Genomic DNA, 26,093 nt, shown 5'->3' on the forward strand with positions numbered 1-26,093 from the left:
GGGGGGGGCGGGGGAACATTCGTCTTAATGACTGAGAGGAAGCCGGGTTCAATGGAATGCACATACAGTATCAAATTGCATTTAGCAATAATGTTGCTGCTGAATCTCATTTTTGAAATGTGGGTAGCTGAAAGTATGGGATATTTTTCCATTTAAATAGTCAATTAAGGGGATACCAGAATTCATGTCAGTCATTCCAGTCTATGTGTGAGCGCTGTTTTGTCTGTTTAATTCTAACTAAAAGTGTTTTGAGGCACATTTAAACTGTACATACAAAATATTAAGCATTTTTACTAGATCTAACTGTAGAGTGTTTGGACTTACTCAGATTGGTGTTATACATACAGGAAAACTGTCTCTGATACTGTTTCAGAGGATTAAAGGGAACATAACTTGTTACAACTTCCTGAATTTTTTTATAGGGAATGATTTTTTTGAATCGCTTTCTCCAACCTACTAGATTTTAAATAAGCTAAGAAGGTAATTTTAAAAAGTGAAATGTGAGGCATTTGTGTAAAAAATCTGCATCTTGGTTACTGATTATTATTCTTGCTTTGCTCTTTAGATTAAATTTTTGCCACAGTGAAATTCCCTTAGTCTTTAGCTGTTTTGAAGGTCATGACTCTAATGACTTCCTGAAGTGTGGCTCTATACTGACTATGCTAAAGGGGAAAAAAAGAAGCTGATTACTGTACTGAGGGTAAAAAAAAAAAAATTAAGCAGTTGTCAGTATGGCTTTGTAATACACCTTCTTTGGATTCTTAGAGACATTGAGGGGTATCTGCTGCCTTCTAAAGCTTGGACTGGAAGCTGCAGTGTGTGTGTGTATTTGTCCTGGCAGTTTGCAGTCATTAGTACAGAAATTAATCTGGTTTTTTTTCCCTTTTCATTTTTTTCCCTGTAGATCTGTTTATTTCATATTACTTCCGCTTTTGTCTGAAAAAATGAATTAAATATCTTTTCTTCACCCTTTGCATACAGCTTGTAACAGAACATGCCTTTGAAATTCCAGACAACATTAGGCCTGGACATCTCATAAAAGAGCTCTCGAAAGTCATTCGTTCTGTAGAGGTAAGAACAGAGGCAACCCTACATAAGCCTGCAGGAAAAAAATCTTTGAATCAGGGAATTCCATAGTAGTTATGCTTCTGATTGACTATATTCACCTTTTAATTTATTTAACATTCATTTAATAATAGAAGATCAAGGAATATTGTTGGGAATATGGAATATAGAAGTTGTGGGTATTTCAGATAAAGAAAATGTATAGCAAGGGTGTTTTATGTATTTTGAAAAACATTTTTTTAATGGTTAAATTATGTGTAAGTCAGTATTTCTAAAATGTTCTCACTTGTAACTACTTAAAATAATTATTGTGATTATGTTGTTAAGGAGTTTAATTTGAAATTCTGTGCATATTCCATTCTCCTACCCTCTTGTTTGTTAGTTCTGGTCCAGTTGTCATCTCTTTTGTTCTTTTTCTTACATGTTGTACTTATTTGTTATGTAGTCAGTGGTTTTTTCTTTTTTTTTTTTCCTCTCCTATACCAGTGTTTTGCTCCTTTAATCCTTAATGAATATTGATTCTTGAAAAAATTTCATATTTGCATGTGGAGAGCACAGTTCTCAGAACTGAAGAGAAATGAATAAAACCTTACGTTCAAGAATAAAACCTTATGTTTTGGTGGTAACTTGGGGTGTTAAGCACTACTATTATGGGAGAGTTTGAAGGCCCCAAATGGGAAAGAGGTGCAGTAGTACTAAGCTTTATACATCAAATCCATAGGAAATATGTAGTGTTTCTCTAAAAGTTCTAAGATTATTTTTTTTAATATAATTTACATTTACTTAGATGAATGGGAAGCAACACTTCAGTATGTAGATTAATTCCTCTGAGACTTTTCTGAAATACGTGTTTTTAATTAAAGGAGGAAACCAGCAAACTAGTTAAAACTCAGGGAATTCTTGGTGTGTGTCCAAGTTCACGGTCTTCGCATGAAACAACTTCCCCTCACCACTCCAGACGAAGAGTGAGGAAACTGCGAGACCACGCTACCAAAACTCCTTCTAATCTGGACATCCTGGAACTCCACACCAGGGAGGTACTGAAAAGGCTGGAGATGTCACCATGGGAGGAGGCAAGTATTAAGTTATATATGTGCAAGAAAAACAAAACCAGACTAGATTTCTCATCTCTATTGGAAGGCAGAAGCTTTTAACGTACACAAGAATACAGGCTACTACTTTCTGTCATATGAGACATGGGTATATTTGGTTTTGGTTTCTTTCTTTTGAGTTTTACTGATAGGAATTTCAATCTTCCTTGATTTTTTTTTTTTTTTTTGTTCCTTCAACCTTTTGGTTCAGAAGGTGCCCTGAACCCGCTATTTACTTCAAGTGTAGTTTTTGAATTAGGGCTGCTGTAGCTATCAAGTATTACTTTCAATCAGTTCTGTGAAGACAAGGGAGCTTGCAAAGCCTTGATTTGGTGAGGCTCTGAGCCAGACTGCTTCTCAATGTGTTTTTAGATAGCTGTTTCTTATAGTTTGGTTACTGTAATTTGATTAACCTTGTTTTTCAGTCATGTTCCCATTTCCTGTATGACCGTGCCTCCCTATTAGTAAGCCTAAGGCTGCCTTTAGTCTCCATTGTGGGGCTGTGGACTTTGTGATCCTATTACAAAGGTATCATGGAGTCAATAAGTGAAAGGTAGTCTGAAAAATTCTTTTTTCAGGTTTGATGACCTTATGTCAAAAAATAGCAACAGAAATGGGAGAAAGAGTGAGAGAATGGAAATAAATAGCTTTATGAAAGAAAATAAGTATCTTTCTGAGAATGCTGACAAATTTATTTGGGACAGGATGGAATGTCATAATGGAGAAATATTGATTAGGGTCCTTATGTTGATCTTCGTAAGGCATGAACAAGAGACGTCCATCTAGCCCTCAAAGACAAGAAGCTGAACTTAAAATTTACCACAAATACTTAACCTGTGCAATTCATTGCTACAGACAGTTTTTAAAATTAAATGTTCAGGAGTATTAGTCATTGTCATTTAATGTAGAAATAACATTGTTGATTATCAGTATTGACTTCAAAAAGAAATGCTGTTTTACATGTTCCTGGTTTGATACAGAAATATATTGCCGATTGCCTCTGAGTACATGTCAAATGTCAATTGCTTTGAGCTAAGAAAGTTCTCCTTGTGGCAGGTTACTTTCCATTATTGATATTTTACTGCCCTATAAATCAGTTCTGTGATACTAATTCTGGGGACCAGATACCAAATTCAGGAGTTGCCTTATCAGTTCCAAGCTTTTGGCTTGCCCGTTTCTGTTGGTATTTCTTAGTTTTGATAATTCTCCAAAGGAAATGTAAAAGGACTATTATAGTGAAGTTGTAGTCGTTTCAGATGCTTCAGGAGAGTATAGATGATTCAAGGAAGAAGGAGATGCAGTCTGCTGGTTTTTACATTAAATGATTTTTTGTCTGAGCTTTCTTCAGTTTATTATCAGGAAGGTAACCATCCTGGTGCTGTGTTTAGGCTTTTGTGGAGTGCAGAAAAAACAATTGAATTTATAGAAATAAATAACAAGCAATGCTGCTTTTACTTCTTTAGGATACCTCAAGCTTGAAACTGAATGGGAGATTTAACAAGCCCTTGCAGCCATCTTCTACAGTACCTGAATGGCGAACAAAAGACAATGATCTTCGCCTTCTGCTGTCAAATGGAAGAATAATTAGGTACAAAGGGTTGATTGTGGATCACTTTTTCCTTGTCATTATGGTCTGAACATGCTAATAGTTAATAACATTTCTTTTCTGTTTGTGGAGCTCTAAGTTCCCATTTACCAGTAAGATTCATGTTAGGAATATAGAAGGTGTGTGTTGTCTGTTGTGTCTGCTGTCCCCTAGTGGAGCCACAGTTATGGAGTGAAGAGGAGGAGATGCTTTGCGTGTTCCTTTGTTACAGCATTTCATTCAGTTGCTCAGCTGGGTTTGGCTAAAGGGAATGCTTCAAAGTAGAAATTGTTGTTTTGTATCCATCTATTAGAGCGATTCTTATTAAAAATACTCTGGTGTAAATCTTTGCATCTTTATGGAAATGACAGTTGTACAGGGAGTAAAATGGGAATATGTACAAATTGAAATGAAGAAATATGTATCTTTACAGCATGTTGTAAATAATGAAAAGAAAGCAATTGAGCTTTACAAGAATAACATGATTTTTTTTTCTTGTGAGACAGAGATGAGAGACGCCCATTTACAGATCGAAGTCTTTACACAGCAGATAGTGAAGATGAAGATGACAGGACAAGGTCGAAAAAGACAACTGTTAAGGTAGAAGACCAGCCCTCAGGATTTGAAGGAGAAGAGAATGCAGATGCCCAGAAACCACTGAACAGTAAGCTTGTCTCTTAAGTCCTATCAGTTGAATGTTTTGATGATCTTGAAGAGGCTCTAACCATTGTGAAGTCTGACTGAATTTTTCAAGTATAAAGATCAGGGAAGTAACATCAGAATTTACAACAAAACATTTGTCAAATATTGTTTGTCCACTGAAGAAGCTAACAGGATAGAGCTGAAAAGTAAAACTCACCTTTTTATGTCAGTTCTCTCTTGAATGCTACGTTCGGTATTTTTCAGAGCCGAGGTTTAATTGATGTTCTAGATGAGCATTTGTTCCTTTTGGTCTGTTTTGTAATGTAAGAATGCTGATTTTTCTTGACCAAAATATACTTCAGTGCAAATCGTTCATCACATCATTCACCATAGAGAATAAAAGATCATAACATGCAGCTAATTTTAAACCTATCTTGTATTTCACTTTTCTGTTCCATTTGGTGATTACATTCTTGATCATACAATTTTGTATGTTTTGCTAATGAATAGGTTTATTCCATACAAGTGATCAAACGTAATTTAGCATTAATAAAATTTTATACTTTGAACCTTTGCAGTAATCTGCAAGGCTAGGGAAGAATTTAGGTTACCTGTAAAATGGTTTTTAACCTCACTTTTCAATACTTTAAACTATCCTTCACTCGGAGTTAATCTCTCTTCATCATTCTGTAGCCTCTAGCCTTCCTGACAAGTGTTCAGCAGTGCTGATCACACAGTCTAATAGTAAAGTATCAATATTGAATTTCTGTTTTCAGTGCCTATTTTTAATAGCACTATTTGTGTGCAGTGACAGACTGGTCCTTGACATAGCCTTTCAGCTCTATGTTTAATTACAAAAGTCACATCCTTTCACAGTAGAGCTTACAAGGGCTCAGAGTATATGTATTAGGAAACTGAGGTCAATGCTTAAAGATAACAAGACTCCTCTAGAGACTTACAATTCCCTTAGTTTCCTGCACAACAATCTGTAACAACATTTGAGTCCGTTGTCAGCCTGGGTTAAATATTTAATTATTTTCATTAACAAAGCAATTTGTAATCCCTGTTGACTGTACTTCCACAGGTCACAGAGGACTGTATTAAAAAATTTGATCAGGAAAGAGGTCTCTTTTGGGTACTCATGAACCAACAAGGCATATGACTTTTTGAGTGAAGGCTTGGGCATAGGTGGTGGTTTTCCACTTTCAAAACTAAACTAAGTAAATTAAACTAAGTTTTACACTTGAATCAAAAATTAAATAATACAGAGAAATGGCAGATTTTTTTCAAAACTAATGCTGTTAGTTGATACAGAATGAATATGGCAGCATATATCTAAATGTAAGAAATGTACTTAGAACTAGAAGCGAATGTTGAGATTATTCTTCCGTAAATTGAGCAGTCAGGACTATCACTAATATTTTTAATTGAATAGTGAGAGTCTTCAAACTTCCCTATTACAAATCACCTACATTTGATTATTTTGCCTTAACTGAAGGTCTACAGAGGGAGAGAGAAGGTACTCTTCAGCAGAGAATTCCATAAATGGAACTACCCGTTTCTGTAACAGCTGCCACCTTCCATTGTTCTTACTGGGATTTAGGCCAAGAGGCACTGTCCACAGAGAGATGCCTTTAAACAGATCAAGCTCTATATGGCTTTGTGTGTGATGCCAAGATCCTGGTTCTAAATGGTCACCCAGTGTTATCAGAGATACAAAGATCAAGTGCTGTGCTTAATAGAGCAAGATACCTTGTGTGGATGAAGGGAAGGTGATGAAAGGTGTTTTTTGAATTCACAGTAGCTTAGCCTGATCTTACAGATAATGACTGCTTTTATTCACCTGATTTCTGGAGTAGTCCTCCCAGTGTCTGGAAGCATGCAGAGCCATAACTTTATCTGAGGGTAGACCAGTTCATTTTAAAGTAACAATAGTAATTACCAAGGTAATTCACAAAAACAACACAAAAAAGCAAAACCCAACTTGTATATTTAGATTGAATTTTTTTAAAGCTCAGTTACAAATCACATTCCTGGATGAAGAGATGAAGGGTCCTAGTAATATATGATGTCTTGTTGTGATGATCGGTAAATGTATCTGAAACCTGTATGTGAAAGAAAAGGGATATTTTTTTTTTTTTAAGAGGAGTATAAAGGAATGCAGCTTCCCTGATGTGCTAGTGCCCAGCCCCAAATGAACCAGGAATGTCTCAATAATGTTATGTGGCTTTAGCTGTTCAGTCTATATCATATTAGCAGATAGTAGGCAGATAAATATTTTTTCCCTCTCAGTAGGGTATCATCAGTTAATCTCTATGAGAAGGCAAGGGGGCTTCTGAAGTATAAGATGCTGTATTTAGCATTGCTTTCATAAATCTTAGTTTTATCTGTATATAGCTAATTATATACGTGTCCAGTTTCTTTTCTCTCTTGCTGAATCATTTGCCTTCTACAGAAGACTCATTTCCTCTTAATAGTTTTGTCATCTTAATAATTAGGATTTTCCAGTTCCTTAAGACAGAAAGAAGAAAAGTTCCTGAGGAGCCTTCGTGAAGTTTGTTTATTTTTAAATTGTGGTTCATTATTTACATGGTAATTTTTCCCTAAGATCTGAAGCTCCATATGTGAGCATATTTAGATATCCTTAATTGTTCTTGCCCCTTCATCTAAATAGTCTCTAAGTTCGGAGCAATTTTTTTCTTTGAAAATGGTAGTAGTCCAAAGGAAAATTTATTTGAGCTATATAATGGTATTATTTCCTGTATTGCGCATGTGGTTGCTTATCCTAGAATCTTGTTTGCCCTTTTGAAGTGAGACAAAGGCTTAAGTTATCATCAGAAATCCCTTGGGTTTTTCTGAGCTACAGTAATTTAGAATATTCATTTGATTGTCATATGTTTAATTAGTCTTCTCTAGATATTGGTCCCTGCTGTTCATTTTATTCACTTTCTGATAACCTGTCTCATTCTTAGCTTTCTTCTGACTCTAAAAATAACTTTCACTTATGCAATGTTCAGAAATTAATAATATCTCTTGAAGTGTATTTGACACCTATTTATGAACTTTTCCACAGTCTACAATAGGAACAAAATCCTACTAGAATTGCAGTGCATATAGGGTTACAAGTACATCTTTTATGCTTGCATAATTAGTGACTTATGAAGAATTGTGTTCTGTTTATGTAGTTTCATACAAAACTATGCTGAAAGCAAACCAGCACAGATCAGAAATTAGAAGAGAAATACAGATAAAATATTGGTTTGCTTTCAGCATAGTTTTATATGAAACTGTAAGTACTTGAAAGCTTGAAAAAGTTATGTTGTTTTCTTTATCCACTAGCTTCTTGACACACATTCATAATTTTTTTTATTGTATTTGGCTTTTCTCCAAAAACCTTTTGCTAGCTAAAACTGCATATTGTAGTTTTTCACAAATTCATACTTAATCAAGATTTCTGCCAGCAGCTTTGACACAGGTGTACAGCCCACTGACCTTGAGCCTTGCATTCCGAACACTTACAGATGTGTTTCCTGCTCGTCATTGTTTGGGACATATGTTGTCTTTTAAGAGTACATGTTTCTGAGAGCTGCTCAGCTACTTCATGTTTGAGTTCTATCAGCACTTAAAAAAGTAAACCATGTGGACTAGGTGGCTGATTTGATTGATTGCTTTGTCATATGCCAGTGTTTTTGATGTCTATTTTGACACTTCATTCTCTGATTAGTACTTTATCTTACTACTAGCAAAAAGCATGTCTAAGGTTTGTATTTCCTCTCCTCCTCTTCCTTTTCAGGTCTTTCTGTGATGAAAATCAATGCAAGTGTATTGTGTACCATCACAGTAATATTTTAATCTTCTTTAACAGGACTGCATTTTAACCCTGATTGGCAGCTCTGTAGTAGCACAAAACAGGCAGAATATGCCAGTAAATTGTGATGTAAAAGTAAAATTGCCAAAGTGATGCAATGATTTTTTTTATTTTTTATTTTTAACCTTTGAATCATATAATATCCTCTGACTTCCATGTTTAGTGTTTCTGTATAACTGATTTTTTTTAAACAAGGAAATTCCAGGTTCAAAGAGTCTTAAGTCAAAGTAATATTCTATTTAACTTTTTCTGAGAGCCACTTCTCTGACTCTGGCTTATATATAAAAGCAGAAATTGCCTAAGGTGCCATCTGTGGACTATGTACTCTTCGGGCGAAAAAAATTACATGCTTCTGCTGCACCTGATTTCTCCTCTTCTGGCTTCATCCAGTGAGCCGCTTGAGGAGTCTTATTGGTCAACAGTAGGCAACTCACTAGAGTTTTAAGCAAACTTGACTTGTGAAACAGATCGGTGTGTGGATGCCCTTTTGTTTACAGACTATTAAAAACTAAATATGTGTTTCTTGCTCTTTACGTCCCAAATAATTGTTAAATATTATATGTAATAAATATGTAATAAATATTATATTTTATTTTTTTCTCTCCTCAGTGTTCTTTGAAAGTGTGAAATCAGAACTCAGGAATGGATCCTCAGAGTACTCTGATATTTCTGATTCAGAAGAATCTGAGCCTGATTGCACTACACAGGTATAGCTAGAAAAAAGTCACAAAAGTTAATGAAGCAATTAAATCTGAAGTGAGCAAGCAAAATTATATTTATCTGGTTGAAGTTTGTGTTAAAAGAGCAATAACACACAGTATTTAATTCTTGTTCAAGTTAATATCTCAAACTTATGGTTCTGCCCCATTCTTCAATTTATTTCAGTGTTGAGAAAAATGAGAAGATATGCTGTCTTGAGCCAAATTTTATGGCCTTCTTTAATAATAAAGTGGGGCTGACAAAGGATGATCACTGCTCTGGAACATGCAAAGTCGAAAAAAGTTAGATCCTAGTTGCTTTGTTTATTTCTTCCATAACAAGTCTAAATTTCATCATGAGAATTATAAGTATCTACCACACAGTTTCATTTTAGAGCATGGTTAAATGGATACAATCCTATAGGCCTTCAGTTTCTAAAATAAGCTGAAGTGGCTAAATCCTATTGAGATGTTTTAGATTATTTGAAATAAATGGGTATCCTCCATTTGAGGGTCTAGATTGTATTGATTACTTTACAACTAAGCTTGCAAAATTAGGCTCTGACTTAGTAATGTCAATTTTAATTGGATAGCAGTAAAATGCTAGTAGGGTAGCTAGTAGGGTAGAGCGATTACCTCAAATTCTTGTTTTGTGCTTCTGGAAAGCTAATGCTTTGGTCTTTCTTTCAGTCATCCGCCTATTATAAGACTTTAAAAGAAGTCTTCATATTCCTACTTTTTCCATGGTGGTCAAAATTTATTTTTAATATTTGTTGGCTTCCGTCATTAACTTATCTAGATGTTGGAATAAGTGATAGGAACCTTCATGATGTGGCTTCTTCTGGTTCCCTAAACTGCATTGTCAGCAACTTTGGCTCAGGAGGTTTCCTTTTTAAGACACAGAATCAATAGTTATTTAGAAGTGATGCATTTCTTCTTGACAGGAGAATGTAGCTAGTTTTGGATGACTGTGTCGTTGAGTAAAATGTCTTATATTATTGTCGTTCACTCTTTTAGTTCCTTCTATATTCTTCTGCTTTATAATTTCTAACAGTATCTAATGGAATAATTTTTCTGCATGTTCAAATTTGTCTTTTTTAATGATATATCCAAATGAACGATCTCAGTAGCTCCTGTAAATCCTTTTTATATTTTTATATTGCACTGAGGAAGATCTTAACAAAACAAGATAATAGCTTTATTACTAACACTGAGTCATAGTTATAATTTAATTGCCCATTTGTGTCACTTTCCAAGTGTCAAAGATTAACAAGCTGTTCTTGTGAATGAAACTATTGTATAAAAACATCCCTTGGTGATATGATGCACTTCATTCATTTCAGTTCTGGTTTTGATGATAGGGATAGTGGTGTCAGTCTTGAAGGATTATGATTCTTCCATGTTCTGATCTTCCACTTTCAACACTTTTATTGAATGCCGTGTGTATTCCTTGGCTTGAAAAAAAATTGTGGCTGTACTCGTTGAAAGTTCGATTAGTCTGAATTACAAAGATGGAACATACCTGTTGTAGCCCTTGCTTCACGTAAAGGCAAATTGAGTCACATATTGTTGCTCCACCTTGAGAAGCTCCTGCCCATACAACTGTAATCTCAGCAGGAGCTGAAAAGACTTTTCATTCATGATATGAGGCTGTGCCGCTGTAAGAGAGGAGACAGCTGCTGTGTCTGTGTTCCTGCTGTGTTCTAGATTTGCCTGAGAGCTTCTGTCACTCATAAGAGATATGCTGCTGCTGAAAGTTACCTTTTATAAGAGAGGAACCAGAAACAGTTACTTGGGGCAGGTTGTGTCCCATTATATGTAATAGGCATCAGTTCTGGCTGCTGCTTGGAACCATACTTCCATAATTTTTCCTCTACTTTGAATATAGCAGATATGAATAATCAGTGCCCTCTTTAAGGAGAATACAATGATTTGTGCACGGTTTAATGTGTGTAGTGTTTTCTGTAAGAAAATAGATTTCAGAGATGCTTTCTATATTGCTGGAGCACGTACCCACCAGTGTTACAAAATCTGTATGTATAGCATCTCAGTTGCTATATTCAGATTACTTGCATTCTCAGTACTGTATATGTTAAGGAGTTGGACCTGGAAGCTTTTGAATTTTTTACTTAGCATAAATTAAGGTACCATCTCTGTTTAGGAGGCATGGTGACCATTCTGCATACTGTTTCCTCTTGTTTCAGCAGAAGGATTCCTCCACAGAGGAGTCGGAAAGCTCAGGTGATGAAGAGAAACAGGAAGTAACATCAAATTTCAAAGAGGAATCTAAGGTCATGAGAGACATATGTCAAAATAGCCAGAAGCCATCCAGAAATGAAACTCCGAGTAAAAAGTAAGCATGTTGCGGGCATTTGTTTATAAACTGTTATACCTTTTCGCACACATTTATGGTTCTGCTTTATACCAATGTAAGTTATTCCTTCAGAAATATTTAGGGTTCTGTTTTGAACTGCTTAATTATCCTTTATTTTTCTAGGGAATGTCCTACCTCGACAAGTACAGAAGAAGAAGCTATTCAGGGCATGCTTTCTATGGCAGGATTGCACTATACTACATGTTTACCAGGTCATACTCAAAGCACAGACTGCACAGATAAAAGAACTTCTCTTCAGGAACACAGAAGCTACCCCAGGAGTCGGCATAAAGACAGACAGCCATCTCAGAGCCACAAAACAATAGAATGTGGTAGGTATCTGAAATAATGACACTGCTGCTCTCTGCTCTTGTACAACTGCTCAGAACAAGCACTTAAATTTTTAGATTTGTTGTCAAAGTTTTAAGTAAATCAGACGAATGTTCAAAAATATGCGTTCTTTGGTTTTGGATGTTGGTTTTTTTTTTCCTTTAAAAAGAAATTGATACTTCTGAAAACCAGGACAAACTTAGCTTGAGAGGTCATCAGAATACATCTTCTAAATATTGCTATCTAAAAGTTTTGTGGCATCCTTACAAGAGTTGCAGAGTTATGGCTAGATTGAAAGTGTAGTCTCCTTATTGAAAGTGTTATCTCCTTCAGAAAAGATTGTCAGAACCTTCATGCTTGTAGGTTTCATGGCATGTGTGTTACTTAGATACCATAGGAGTCTGCTTGGTGATTTTTCATGTGCCTTTGGAAGGCATATTTGGCTTTATTCCTGAAATTCTGCTATGAATGCAGTGCATTAAAGGAGTTTCTCATCTTGAGGAGAATTCAGAAGTAATTTTTCTGTCAGTGGCATTTTGCTGTCTGTGGAAAACAGACATCTGTTAAATGCATTTTGGGAATGACAGACAGCAGAACATTAACACTAATCCCCTCAAAGGAATCAAAATCAGTTCTTGGAACAGAGAGAAAGAGAGTCATTATGTTTGAAAATTCTTTGTTTGAGAAGGAAATGGAAGGCAATTATAGCTTTGCTGATGTGAAACAAATAGAACCCCACCAACAAATAGGGTGCTAATTTGAATAACTAGTAGTATGTTTATTTTTTGTTTACATGGATAACAGGAAAGCCTAATGTGATGTCATGGACTGTGTTCTGGTAATTGAAGCTGTGTCCCCTTAAAACCCGCCAACCAAATAAATAAAACCACCACCACCAAACCCTAACCAGCAAACCACACAGACACATACAATCTTTCCATCTTTGTAACTTTATGAAAAACATAATGTCCACGTTTCTAAATTGTGGTGGCTTGACTCAGGCCAGCAGCTAACTACCCATACAGCCAAAAGTGAGAAGATTCATAGGTCAACATAAAGACAGTTTAGTAAGTGAAGGAAAGACGAGAAGAAACAAGTGGTACAAAGGCAATCACTCACCACTTTCTGCAAGCAGACTGACACTCAGCCAGTCTCAGAGCAATGGCTACCTTGGCAGAACGCTTTTACCCTCAGCCTCTTCCTTTACCCCAGTTTTTATTGTCAAGCATGATGTTGTAGGGTATGGAATATTCCTTTGGCCAATTCAGGTCAGCTGCCCTGTCTATGTCCCTTCCCAATCTCTTGTCTACCCCTAGCCTACTTACTACAGAGGGCAGAGTGGGAAAAGAGAAAGCTGTGATGCTGTACAAGCGTTGTTCAGCAAGAGCCAAAACTTCGGTGTGTTATCAACACTGATTTGGCCACAAATCTAAAATATAGCACCATATGGACTGTAAGGAAAAAATTCTATTCTGGCCAGACCCAGTACATGTGTCAAACTCCACGGGTGTGGGTGAGGAAGATGAAAGTGTGCTACTTAGCTAGCAGGTTTTGCAAAACCTTTCAGTCTCTACAAATTCAAATTGAATTGATGTCTCGGGATACCCTTAATTTTACAAGTTAACTGTACTGTAAATGGGTTTTCAATGTGGACACTTCCTCTATAGGCCTGTCAGCATAGATCTTCCATATGTTGTAGCTGAATAGCACATCACTGCTTAGAAACAATACAATCAACAATACCTGAAAATTAAATGTCCATCTTTGTATGAACTCCGTGTGATACAAAGCCATGGTGGAAAACTGTAGTGTAACAAAGAAAGTAAGCTGTCCTCGACATCAGCACTTTCAAATTTGAATGATTATATTTGTCTGACCTTCTTACTGTGGTATATGGATCTTTACCAGATGTATTTATACTGTCTGATTGTTATCCCAATTTAGTGTGTAGAACCAAGCAGCTCTGACAACCTGTGTTTTGTATCTAGGAAATATTTTCCATTATATTTTTCTTTCTTTCTTGTTTTAATTTTAAAGTCATTCAAAGATATAATTAATTTTGTATTCCTAGTTATTGATTTTAAAATTTAATCTTGTTGAACTTCTCTTTAGGTAGGTCTGTGAAGGAAGAGGAAAGAGACTTAGGGACTTCAGCATGGGCTAGACACCTGAATGAAGCTTCAAGGATTACCCCTCAGGTAAAGCAATACTTTAAGCATTTTGAACACACTTTTATAGGAAAAAGAGATCATGAAGTTGTAAGTACAGAAAGCATGGTGGGTAGGTCTTGCAGCACTGCATATCTGATATTTCTGGTACTGGTAACTGAATATTATATTTTTGTTGTGCTTTTTTTAAATTGTTGTCTTCTCTCATAGTGGCTAGTGTTAAGATGCTCAGGGCAGGATCTTGAAAAAATGAAAAATACTTTATAAAAAGAAGTGTGAAATTACATTCAGTTTAACTGGGGAAGCACCGTATTTTTTATTCATTGTTATTCCCAACCAGAGCATCAGAACAAGTGGAACCTGTTGATAGTATTTGTAGTAAAGATACTTGCTTAGGAAACTGGTACTGGCAAACTGATACAACCTTTCAACAGCCAGCAGGTAGGAATGTTTTTGCTTTCTGATGTCCAGGTGGAATCCAGCAAGGAATATATAAATGAAAGGTTGTGTCTCTCACACTCTGAACTTTTTTAGTATTTCTAAACTTGTCTATATTTGGAGTATTAGAACAATTAAATTAAATAGAATAATTAAAGTTGCAAAATAGCAATGCTATTTAATAGCTGTATTTTAACTGCATGCTTTGCAGTTTTTTTTTGGTAAGAATATCTAATTACATGATACTCCTTACAGTTTGTAATTCTCAATCGAGCATTTGTTCTCTCATCAGCTGAATATTGAAAACAAACTGCCTATTTAAGTAGTCAGTGGTAATGGTATGGCTTGCTATAGTGGGCAGTTTAATCAGGAGCAACTACGTTTGTTTTGATCACTGCAAAATAAACCCAAAAAGTAGAGGAATTGAGTACACTAGTATGTGTAATTAATCTGTAGTATTGCCCTTAAATGCATATGAAAAAGCTTGCACAGAGATACTTTATTGTGTCTTACTTTTAAGAGGTATCTATACTAAAAGAAATGATGGAATCAAAAAGTGGTCAGACACTGGTGAAACTGAAATATCTTTTTCAAAGATACAGTAGTATAATTAGAGAAAGTGGAGTAAATTTGTAGCCAGAAGTTATTAACTTCCACTTTTTTCTTTTCATTTCTATACTAGGATACAAGTAAAACTCAAAAATATATCAAGAAAGAGGGTGCGTCAGAAGCCAATCATAAGGTTCAGGAAAACAGAAGTATAGTTCACAACAATGGCTTGAGTTTTCAGCACGGCAAGTATACACGCGACTCCAATCTAGTTCAAGGGGAATGTCAGCTGAGTGATGGCAGCCTTAGCCCTGACAGGCCGTATGGTGAAACGTCCTTGTCTGTACCACTTCATCCAACAAAGAGGCCAGCATCAAATCCACCCCCTATCAGCAACCAGGCGACAAAAGGTAACGTTTATCCTTGTGGTCTTCCTGCCAGGGTGGAGGGGGGAAGATGACTGGGAAAAGGAGTTTGTAAACATCAAAAACAGCTGTTAGATGCAGAAACTGAAAAAAAAGGGACAGACTTAGACTTTGAGGAAAAATACAAAATGGGCATTCTGTGGACACTCAAATTTTGGCACAGAATGTGTGGAGGCAGAATTAAGAGAGATCTAATTCGGTGCATGGCCAGATGAAACTTTCATAGTTAACGTTGCACCTCTGCCAGTGTATCTGTTACACATTTATTACAGGGAACAGTACCACAACTATACTCTGAAACACTGGCCTGAATCAAATTTGTTTATGGAAGTGAAGGTTTAGAAGCTGTGACACTTCAAAAGGTAGTCTGGTGATCATATTATTTAGTTTCTAGTTTATTTTCTGTAATTTACTCAAGGGAATAACTTGCTTGAGCAAAATTCAGGAAGCTTATTTCAGGTTCTTCCCTACCACACCCACTGCCCTTCCCTAGACTGGAAATGTTTGTAAATAATATAATCACTTTATTTATGATAATGCTAGGCAGAGTTTATGGATTTTTTACAATTCTGATTCCGTTTGTTTGCTCCCAAACAGACAAATGAAGAGGTTTTGGTTTTTTTTTCCTCTTCTTTGTTTGTTTGGGTTTTTTTTTAAACTGATTCAGATGAAATTTTTGCCTGTTTCAGCTTGAAAGCTGGGTTTCATCTTTGTTCTGCGATCATAAAAATTTATTCTGAAATTCCTGATAGAAGTGCTTGATTTCATTTTTCAGGCAAACGTCCAAAGAAAGGAATGGCAACTGCTAAACAGCGCCTTGGGAAGATCTTGAAGCTGAACCGGAATGGCCATGCACGCTTCTTTGTTTAATGTAGCTGCTACTTCTACTACTGCTGTCTTTCCTACACAGACCAGTATTGAGGTCAACAGAGCCTGGAGCTGCTGTTATTCCTCTGCTTGAAGCAGACTTGCATGTACCATATAAAACACTGCCTGATGAACAAAAATGAGAAAGAAAAAAAAAAACAAAAACAAAACAAAAAAAACCAACCCAATGCTGCATTTTCACTGTGCCACACCTGCTCAGCAATAACCATATGGGAATGGGGAAATCTTCAGAGAGACATGGACTGTGAGAAATAGTCTCTCATCAGGGCTTGAATATCATTTGTTGCTGGTAGTTTCTGACCTAATTAACGAGGGGAAGATGATGAAGGTGATTTATCAATAATTTATTTCTGATAGATTTTGACGACTTTTAAATTCATTTAAAAAACCTATTTATTTGGAAGACTTTTTTGTGGGGGTTATTAATTTAGATTTAAGAATGTGAAAGTTTTTAATTGTTTTGATAATGTATGTTTGGTGCAGTGGAGAGCCACATTAATTGTGATTAGTCTGGACTCCTAAATTTGATATTCAGGTTATAGTCTTAAATAGGGGTGAGATGCATTATTAATTATTTTTTAAATTAAGGCATATGGAATCTTTTTTTTTTCCTGCTTTTTGTAAGCTGTTGGCTGGGCTTCTGTTGACTTGCAAGTTGCATATTCTCTGCCAGCTTGATTATTTTTTGACCTCTCTTTTATACAGATTTATTTATTTGATGGACTAGAAGAGACTCCTAAAGACAGAAGAATCTTCTTATGTCAGTCCAGTAGCTAGCTTGTTTTAAACTGCACCCCTTTCCTTCAAATAAGAGTTGCATACTTTTCCTCCTCATGAACTATCTGTGATGATTTTCTTCTGCAAAAAGGCTCCCTGAAATTGCATTTGTACAGGTTATTTAAGAGTTGGTACAAAGGAGGGAAACCTAGCGTATCTTTTTGGAGGAACAGGGACATCAGTTAGGATAAATGTTTCTTCAGAACAATTACTCTGAAATAACTCCTAAGGTATACGTTGCAGTCTTAAGTTTGGCATATTACTTAATGTAGCATGGAAGAAGCATTAAAATATTACTATTGTACTTTAAACACATTTTTCTGAAGAGTCAGGAAGCCAGGAGAATGTGTGTTGCTTTCAAAGCTGGGTGAGACATCCAATTAAAAGTCTTAACTGGTGCGTATATAAGCATTGAGTAGCTTACTGGTATCAGAATGATCATTTGTGTCAGGCTTCATACAGCGCTGATAGCAAATGCCGACTCTGAATTATTGTAAATAATTTTGATTTAAAATTTGTATTTTTCTGTAATATAAAATTAAATATTTAACTGTTGGGGGATGGGGATGAAGGGGGAAAGGCGAATAGTTTTACTTGATTCTGGAAAAAGGGCATTTTGCAGGGTCCAGCCAAAATGAAAACATTAATATGCTAGTGACAACAGTATTGTTGGTTATTTGGAGGGGTTTTTTTTTGGTTGCTAAGAGTAAAAATACTCAGGCATAGCTATCTAAGTCATTGAATCGATTGAACTTTCCATACCAGCTTTTCCTTCCTCCATATTCTATACTGGAATCATCTTCTCTTGTAGTGGTTTAAAAACAATTTCAGTTGGACTTTCCAGAACATTTGTACAGAGTAATTTTTATCTAGGCTAGCTTATGAATGCCTTTACAAATTTATGGAAGTAGTTCAGATGTCAGGTGTCTTTGATTGTTGCAGGGTCAAAACTGTTTAGCATTATGTTATCCTGTTTCTAAATTGAGAAACATCAAAACATAATGCAACTGCAAATAAGCCAGATAGCTTTCACAGCTTTACCTCCTTTGCAGCTTGAAAAGTGTAACCTAAGAATGTTTTTTTTTTTTTATAGCCCTGCTTTTACGTTATATTGACTTGACTTCATAGTTTTGTGTGTGTGCGATTGGGTGAATTTTTTTATCCATTTTTTGTTTGCTGATTATGTTTTCACAAAAGCATGTTTTCAGTCTTTTTAATATTTTTTATTTAATTTAATGCAAGCTATCAACCTTCTTTAGACTATTGGGAATGGAAGTAACAAAGGATTTTTAAAAAGCAGAAGATAAGCTAAGAGGTACTCTAAAGGTGCTGAAAGTGACTATAAGTACTTGCGGTTCTCAGGTGCTTTTCCAGATGGAAATAGTTAAAACAGAATATTATAACTGTCTTCTAATATGTTCTCACCAAAGTAAGTCAAAGAAATAAACTATGTTGTCAATATTAATTAAAATTGTATACCCATATAAATATTCTCTGTGCTTAAGCTTGAGCAAATGGATTAATGCCTGGCAAGCTTGGGAAACTGTTTTAGCTTTAGCATTTTGAACCAAACTGTTTCCTTCTGGCTGGCTGTGTAATTTTTAAGAATAGAAAATTCCAGTTTAGGGCAGCAATCAGATTCAGAGCATAATGAAGAATGAGCTCTCTCTTCTTAAAGGCAGATTTTTTGAGAACGCTTATCTGAAATAGAAGTATGCCAGAATAGAATCTGGAGTAAGGAATTTTAAAATATGGAGTATGCTTTCTTGTACATGTGACTGGCTTATACAAAGTCTCTTTTCTGACCATCTGCATTATTTATCTGTATCTTACTATTGGAACACAGATGTGGCTGGACCCATATATATTATTTCTTCTTGGTTTTATTCTTTCTTTACTTTCTACCTTTTTTTTCAAAGTGGCTCTCCACTGTCATGAATTTATGTAATAGTTTGCAGGCTGTCAACAGGCAGAGGTTCATTCCCATTTTCTTCAGATATCCATGCTTCCAGCAGAAGTTAATTCTGATGTTCCACCTCAGAATCAGTAATTTAAAAGAAATTGCCATGATAAGCAGTATTAAAAAAAGAGAAAAAAGTAAAAGGACAAAAAGAAAAAAAAAAAACCAAAGGGAAAAAAAAAAAGTTTCCTGGTAGCTCATGAAGAGGATGTGGTGACCTCACTTGTTTTGTGTACTTGTATGTAGGGATATTTTTATTGTGTTCTAGATGAAAACACTACTGCACCAATCTTTCTGTAGATGGACTGAACTTTGTGGTGTTGTACTGGAGAGAAAAAGCCCTATTTTTTTCCTTGCTTAGGGTGGAAGAGGGAGGGAGTAGGGAACACTGACTAGACAACAAAGAGAATTAAGCCTGATATGGTAACTGGTTTTCAAGGATAATCTTTTTTGAAAAGCCAGAGAACTTTGATTTGGCATAAAACTTAGTATTTTTTTTGTAGACAGAACAATAGGAAGTGAAATATTGTAGGGATTTCCCCATTCTCGAAGTTCTCATGTTCCTGCAATTGAAAAAAAAAGAAACAAACATGAAAATGAAAAGTCCACCTAGAAACTATATCAAAGACTCTTCCAGCAACTTTCCCTTCTCTTCTTCTGCTATACTTGCTAATAAACCCTGGCTACAAGGTAGCCTTTGTTGACCTCTGAGGTAGATTACCTATGCAACCTATAATACTCACATGGATCCATTCTTAAAGACAATTTTGAAAGGGTTAGATGTTGAGAGTTAAAATTGTTGCTTTCTGATCACATGGGGGATTTGGGGGATTTTGGTTTTTTGGTGGTTGTGAAGTGCTTGTGTTACCTTTAGTAGAGATATAAGAGAGCACAGTGTCATGATCACATTTTAGAAGCTTCAGCTTTCCCTAGGCTTTGCTGTATGGCATAAGCTACCTTCATTCACAAGGCCATGAATTTATAAACATTGAAAATTTTTGCAGGATTTTGGAGTCAGAGCTGATTTGAATTTTGCTAACCTCTGTTTGGTAATTGTGGGGACTAAGCAGAACTGAAGCTAGACAGACCTGGCCTATGGCTAGTGTCCTGTTTAGGCTCCCCATGCCCACTTAGCCCTTCGCACCCCCACCCATGACACCCAAATCTAGTGTCTTTCCAGAGTTTCATTCATGCGATACTTCCAGACCATTAAAAGCTGTTTGTAGCTCTGGGGTTGAGTGAGCCCAGAGATACTCTTTCACAGAAGAAACATATATGGAACCAAGGGCCTTACTATTTGTGGTTAAACAAGATTAAAAGCTGCAACATCCATTTTTCCAAAAAAAAAAAAAAAACCCAACAAAAACCACCCTAGTAACTCTCTTTGTGGGAGTGTATGAATGATAAATCATGCAGTGGATGGGAAATACAAGTAGCACTGATAAGGAAATGCATGTTCTTCATAGGCTGCATTTCTGTTTGGAAAAAAAAAAAAAAAAGACTTTTTCTACTTTTAATATAAATTAAGCCATAAGAGTTTCATGCTGTGGGAAGGGAATGAAAGGGATCACTTTAAGAGATTATATTGATATGTATTGTCAATTCTGCTGGGAAATGTCTATTGCTGCCAATGCTTTGGTGAATCTTTTTTTTAAAAAAAACATGGAATTTGAAAAAAAAAGAAAAAAAGAAAAAAAAAAGGGGCTAGTTCTTGGCTATATTTCCTAGTTTTGTAGTAATGTTTTGCTGGCCCGTTTGTCTTTTCCTCTCCTTTTTCTACTCTCATAGTCTAATTTCTATCTTTCCTTCTAATGTCTCTGAAAATATTAGCTTGTCTGCTCGGTAGGGGTCGGTGTATGTGTGTCTTCCTTTTTACAGAAACGCACTACTGTGTTAAGTATTTGGCTGGGAAATGGGATGCTGCAGCTTTAAGAGCATTTTTTTCAATTCATAACAGTATTTCCCATCCTCTTTTGCCTGCAGGCAGGGAAAGTTTATGTACAGTATTTATTTTGTTTTGATTTTACTTTAAATTTGTAAGTTTCTATAAGTAGCTCACATTGATTATTCTAGGGGAGGACAAGTGGCTTTGTTTAAATTTGTATTTGATATTCATAGTTTCCACTTTCTGTACTTTAAAATACTGAAATTAAAAAAAATGTATTGCTTATGTTTTGATTTTAGCACTCTAAAGCGTTTAATTTCTTCAGACTTCGGATCGTTTGCTTCAATGTAAATACAGAAAACTGTACAGTCTCATGAGAAGAAAAATGCTTTTTTAGGTCCAATCTGTGCCCTTTACTTGTTGCATTTTAAAGAAAAAAAATTTCTGGAGAAATGTGAGAGGGAATATTCTCATACTGGTTTTTTATTTTTTCGAAGTGCAAATCTCATTTCAATCCAACTATGTTATATGGCAACTAAATGCATTTTGTGAAGAAGTGTATATTCTTTTTGAATCCTAATATAAAAGGGAAGTGAAAGTATTTGTGATCCATCGTATTAGCAGATTTAGAACTGTAAGAAGGGTGTCGAATAGTATTGTTGTAATCTTGCTCTTGGTTTTTGTTCAGGTTTGTCTCATGCTACTAATCACTGACTGATCTCTTGATTTTGTTGTGGTTTTTTTTTTCCTTTTTTTTTTTCCTCCTTTTTCCTTTAAGCATGTGCAGGTTCTGGAAGAAGAGATTTCTTTTTCACACTTCCATGTACTTTGTCATACTTGCTTTTAATCCTGGATGACTTCTTTGCTGATTTCTCCCATCATTGTCTTCTGGTTTATAGTTGTCAATTCTCCCTATTTTGATGCTGTATGGCAGTACAGTGTTTGCCTGTGGGTACTCTACTTGGGGGTAATGGAAGCATTACTGTGTAGCACTCCAACTTCCTGTAATGCATTTTTTTTTTTTTTGCAAGTAGTGCTCCATGCTACTGAACTGCTTCAGTGCTGTGATGGGCAGATGTTTGGATTCCAGTGCTGGTCATTTTCTGAGAGCCATAGATAAATGACGCAGCAATGGCATTGGAAGAACCAGGTGGCAAAAGGTGTTTGATTTGAGCATCCTCTGCAGCTGCTCAACTTTACTTCTTAGCCTGGCTTTTGGTTTACAGAGAATTTATGGTTGAATATAATGACTAGGAGATCTGTTCATTGACCAGGACTTCGTTGTGCTAGGTGCTTTACAAACAAACAGCAAGAATGCTGACCTCATAAAGCCATGTACTGCTTAAGTATAAGATTGAAATAGTTTAAAAAAAACCAACCAACTAGTAAGTTCTATGGCCTAACATTGTAGATTTGGGGGGCAGAAACTTCTGTGCTGTTTCAAAAACAAATTTCACTTGAGTAGAGTAAGAAATCATGAGGAAAAATGATGATTTAAGTACATGGGATGAAGATTAAATATTTATGTATCCAGAAATCAGTTCCTGCTGTATTTTGACATGCCTTTACATTTTTTAATTAATGTGTTAAAACTGATGTTAAATTTGGTTAGCCAAAGATTTGCCAAAGATCTGAAAGAGATATTTGTCTATCAGAGCAACCATGTATTTTGAAAAAGTCTTGATCACTGTGATTGAAGAACAATGCTACAACGTACACATTTCCATCAGGCAGACTCATCAGGATTTATCACACTGAGCTGGCTGCTCAAACTAGTGTTTTGGTCTTAAAATAAAGTGATAGACTTAACAGACCACCTCAGTGGGGCACAAATACAAATTTCATACCCATATAAAAACCTATATAAGCACCTTTACCATTTGTCCTTTTCTTTTTGCCAGCTACGCTCCAGAGCTTTTCTCTGTGGTTGCTGTTTGGTGGATAATAGGTAGGATAATACACTGGACAATATGTGAAATATCTCAAAGTGCTGCTTTAAATGGTACTGGATAGCCTTCAGCACCTGGAGCTGTATTTCCATTCTGATTTTCTGCTTTTCTATTTGGGGAGGATGGGGAAATACTTCCCTGGATTGTTCTTTCCTAATGGGCAGGTGGATTTTAAAGATTTCAAGGCTACCAAATATGGCAAAAAAAAAAAGAAGAAAAAGAATTTCTAAAGTCAGGGAATGGGCAAGATACCTGTCTTGTTGTCTGAAGACTGAAGTTGGTGGTGGTGTTTTCCTTTTGTTTTTTTGTTTTCTTTGGTTTTGATGTGGTGTTTTGGTGTTTTTTTGTTTGTTTTTTTTTTTTTTTAAATCAACAGTATTCTACTGCATTTGAGGTAGGATATTCCCTTGTAAAGTGCCTACAAGCTTGGTTTTACGTACATTTAGTGACGTTCAACTCTTTCACTAGAGGGTTTGTGGTAACCTGCTTAAGTTGTGAAGTTACTGTGGTGGTGGCTCATTAGTTAACACATTCAACCAAACCTTTTCTTGTTTGTTTTGTTTAGATATAACTTTGGATTAATGATGGAAACCTGAGTAGTAGAATGAATATAGTAAAGTCAATCATGCTGAGTGTTGGTTTCTATAGAAACTTTTTTTTCTTTGTGTAGAACTATTTCTCCTGGGAGCCCTTGAAATTACGCTTTTACTGCTGGTAAGTATTGTCAACTGTTTCAAGCCAAAAGTTAATGAGGACTGAAACTGTAAAACCAAAATATTATTGTTACTCATTCTTATACAATCAGGAATTTTAAATGCCTTTGTTTCTACAGCGGTCAATGAGTAAAGTTTTTACCTGTGGAAGAAATAGCTGGTGATCAAGACAATGAATAAAGTCTGCCATTGCCAGAGCTCATAGTATTCCACCTAACAGCCAGCTAATAGGACAGCTTGCTTTGTCTAGACTAAGGTCTGATTTCTCTGAACCCAATTATATTCAGTCTTTAGAATAAGTACTGCAAATTTTTGAAGAATTGTGTTTGGCTTAATAGATCTATTTATCTGTATTGCTCCTGCTGTATTTGCTTTGGTCTTGGAAAAAAATACTCTACTTTGGAACATACAAGTCAACTAAAAGAACAATATACAAAGAGTCTGCTTGTTTGTGATGCTTTGCCCCAAAGTTTATTTCTCATAAGGAATGTTTTATTTGCTGCAATGAGTGTGAGTAAATTCCCACCCATAGTTGGAGAATGTGGTATTTATCTGGAAGAAACATTTGCCCTTGAATCCTGCACCTTGGTGGTAGTCAGAAGGATGCAAGTCAGCTTTTTGTTCTGGTAGACTAAAAGCCAGCAGAACTCTAGAAACTGCTACTCTGGTCTCCTAAAATAGGATCTGGGCTGTGGAAATGTGGTTAACGAGGCAGCTTTTTCAGGCTAGTATTAATTTGAAAAAGATACTAAATCATGTGCTTCATTCTTAAGTTGTTGATTTTTAGTTATAGTGGGTTTGCTTTTTTTAAAAAAGATCTTAGAATCAATCCATTACATGTCTGGCCCAGTAAGGATTTTCCTGTGCTCAACCAGCACTTGTAGAAATTGTTTTGAATTCCATCGTGTGACAGTTACTGAATAGAGCTCTTCCCATGTGGTTGAAGTGCTTCTCCTCAAGAGGTGGCTAACCTCCGTGTTCCCAGTGAGCTATATTCCTATTGAGGAAGGAGAGCATCCAAAGAGTATTTACCATGCCAACTATCCTAAAAGTGATGTCGGAACTGGGTGGCTCAGAGGAGGTTGGCATTGAGAGGAACCCTTTTGCTTCTAAGTCTGTCCATATTCAGCGCAGGTCCACCATAAGGGGGGGAGAAGAAAAATCTGCGAGCTGTGTGGTGTGCTACTACAAAATCAGTTGGTCATATTCCAAAGGCTGCTGGACAGCTGTGCCTGTCATAAAACTAAGCACCACAAGTGATGCTGAATTGCCGTAGTCTTAGGAGGGAGACCAAGCATTAAATGGGACATGGCATCTGAATGATCTCTTTCTTTTCACGCTCTTGCGGAAGCTCAGAGAAGAGCTGTTAGTGGGATGCTTTGGGAAAATGCAGAAACACTGTGTAACATACCTCTTCTGTGGCTACTTTCTTGTAGCCACAGAAAAGGTATGTTTTACTGTGTATGTTACGCAGTTATTTTAGGCACTGGTTCTGTTGATCCATTTTCTTCAATATTAAGGTTATTTCACGTAAAGAAGGAGTTCACAAAGTAGAAAGATGTTTCATGTTTTACGTCCCCACAGTTACCCTGAGTGAGGTTTTTAAGGGGAAGTGATATGTATTAGACCAACGAACATATTTGGAGAGTGGGAAATAAATGTAATATTTAGCACTCATGGTGCAGATGTAAGAAGTTTCCTCTGCACAAACCTTGCCTTGCTGATGTACTCACAGTACAGGGCCACTGCTATGAACGGTTATCTTATAGACTGTTTTCAGTAATGTTGCCATTAGTAGCTTTCTTATTTTAAAGTACATTTTAAATAGCACTTATTATAATAATTGAGGAGAAAAATGATGTCATCTAGATGGATTGAATGCATAATATATGTAGCGTCTAGGAGGAGATGTAGGAATAAGGCAGAATTCCCTGAGGTTAATGTGTTCAGTATGTTTAAAAAATACACAAATTCCAAAAGAGGACCATCCACAAAATTACAACACATGAGGAAGTCAGAAATGCTTTAGCAGGTCACAGGATCTTTTTTTTTCTTTTTTTTTTTTACTATACTCAAACTGTCTTCAACCATGGCAGGTACTGTATGAAATTTATATATATATATTTATTTATTCTGTCCTATGTTTCCTGATGCCTCTACTTTCAAAGAATTTTAAACAATATAGAATGTCAGCTACCGAACTTCAGTAATATCAGTATTTTTACTATAGCTATGAGTAAAGGGACGTCTTCATCAATCCTTCTATTACGCATTTTAATTGACAGCAATGTAATGCTGTCAATAGTCTTAAAATACTGTATTTAAATTCTTTTCCACTTGGTTGGGACATTCGGAGATTTCTAAATTTTATCAGCATAGATGCTAACTCTCACTATATTTTACAGTTCATAGCTTGAAGAAAAAAATGAGCATCATTCTGTGCTAGAGTGTTGTGGTTCACTGAAAAGGACTTTAAAAGACTGGGAACAACGCAAAAAGAAATCTCTGATCTGTTAAATGTTGTGTGGAGCCTGTACCTCGAGTCATTAGCTGAAGCACTAAAGCACAGGTTATAGTATAACTTGAGATCTTAAAGATACTAAGTTGACTATTCCAATCAAAATGTACATAGTGGTAGAGAACAGAAGGGAAACCATATGTCTAACATGAGCAAATTTTTTCTTAATT

The 26,093-nt window shown here is 35.9% G+C and overlaps 1 protein-coding gene across 1 annotated transcript in view; it reads left to right on the forward strand.

The window, feature by feature from the left end:
- KDM7A (lysine (K)-specific demethylase 7A) overlaps positions 1-16,240 on the forward strand; it is a 95,255-nt gene extending 79,015 nt beyond the window's left edge. Inside the window, exons 12-21 of the mRNA XM_009887430.1 lie at positions 982-1,071; positions 1,929-2,138; positions 3,620-3,744; positions 4,248-4,405; positions 8,861-8,958; positions 11,154-11,302; positions 11,447-11,655; positions 13,766-13,851; positions 14,942-15,218; positions 16,009-16,240. Coding sequence (XP_009885732.1) covers positions 982-1,071; positions 1,929-2,138; positions 3,620-3,744; positions 4,248-4,405; positions 8,861-8,958; positions 11,154-11,302; positions 11,447-11,655; positions 13,766-13,851; positions 14,942-15,218; positions 16,009-16,103 — 1,497 coding nt within the window. The 3' untranslated portion in view covers positions 16,104-16,240. The remainder of the gene's footprint in view (positions 1-981; positions 1,072-1,928; positions 2,139-3,619; positions 3,745-4,247; positions 4,406-8,860; positions 8,959-11,153; positions 11,303-11,446; positions 11,656-13,765; positions 13,852-14,941; positions 15,219-16,008) is intronic.
- The last annotated feature ends 9,853 nt before the right edge of the window (positions 16,241-26,093 follow it).

The sequence above is a fragment of the Charadrius vociferus genome, unplaced genomic scaffold (assembly GCF_000708025.1).
Source record: "Charadrius vociferus isolate BGI_N301 unplaced genomic scaffold, ASM70802v2 scaffold196, whole genome shotgun sequence".
Taxonomy (NCBI): Eukaryota; Metazoa; Chordata; class Aves; order Charadriiformes; family Charadriidae; genus Charadrius; species Charadrius vociferus.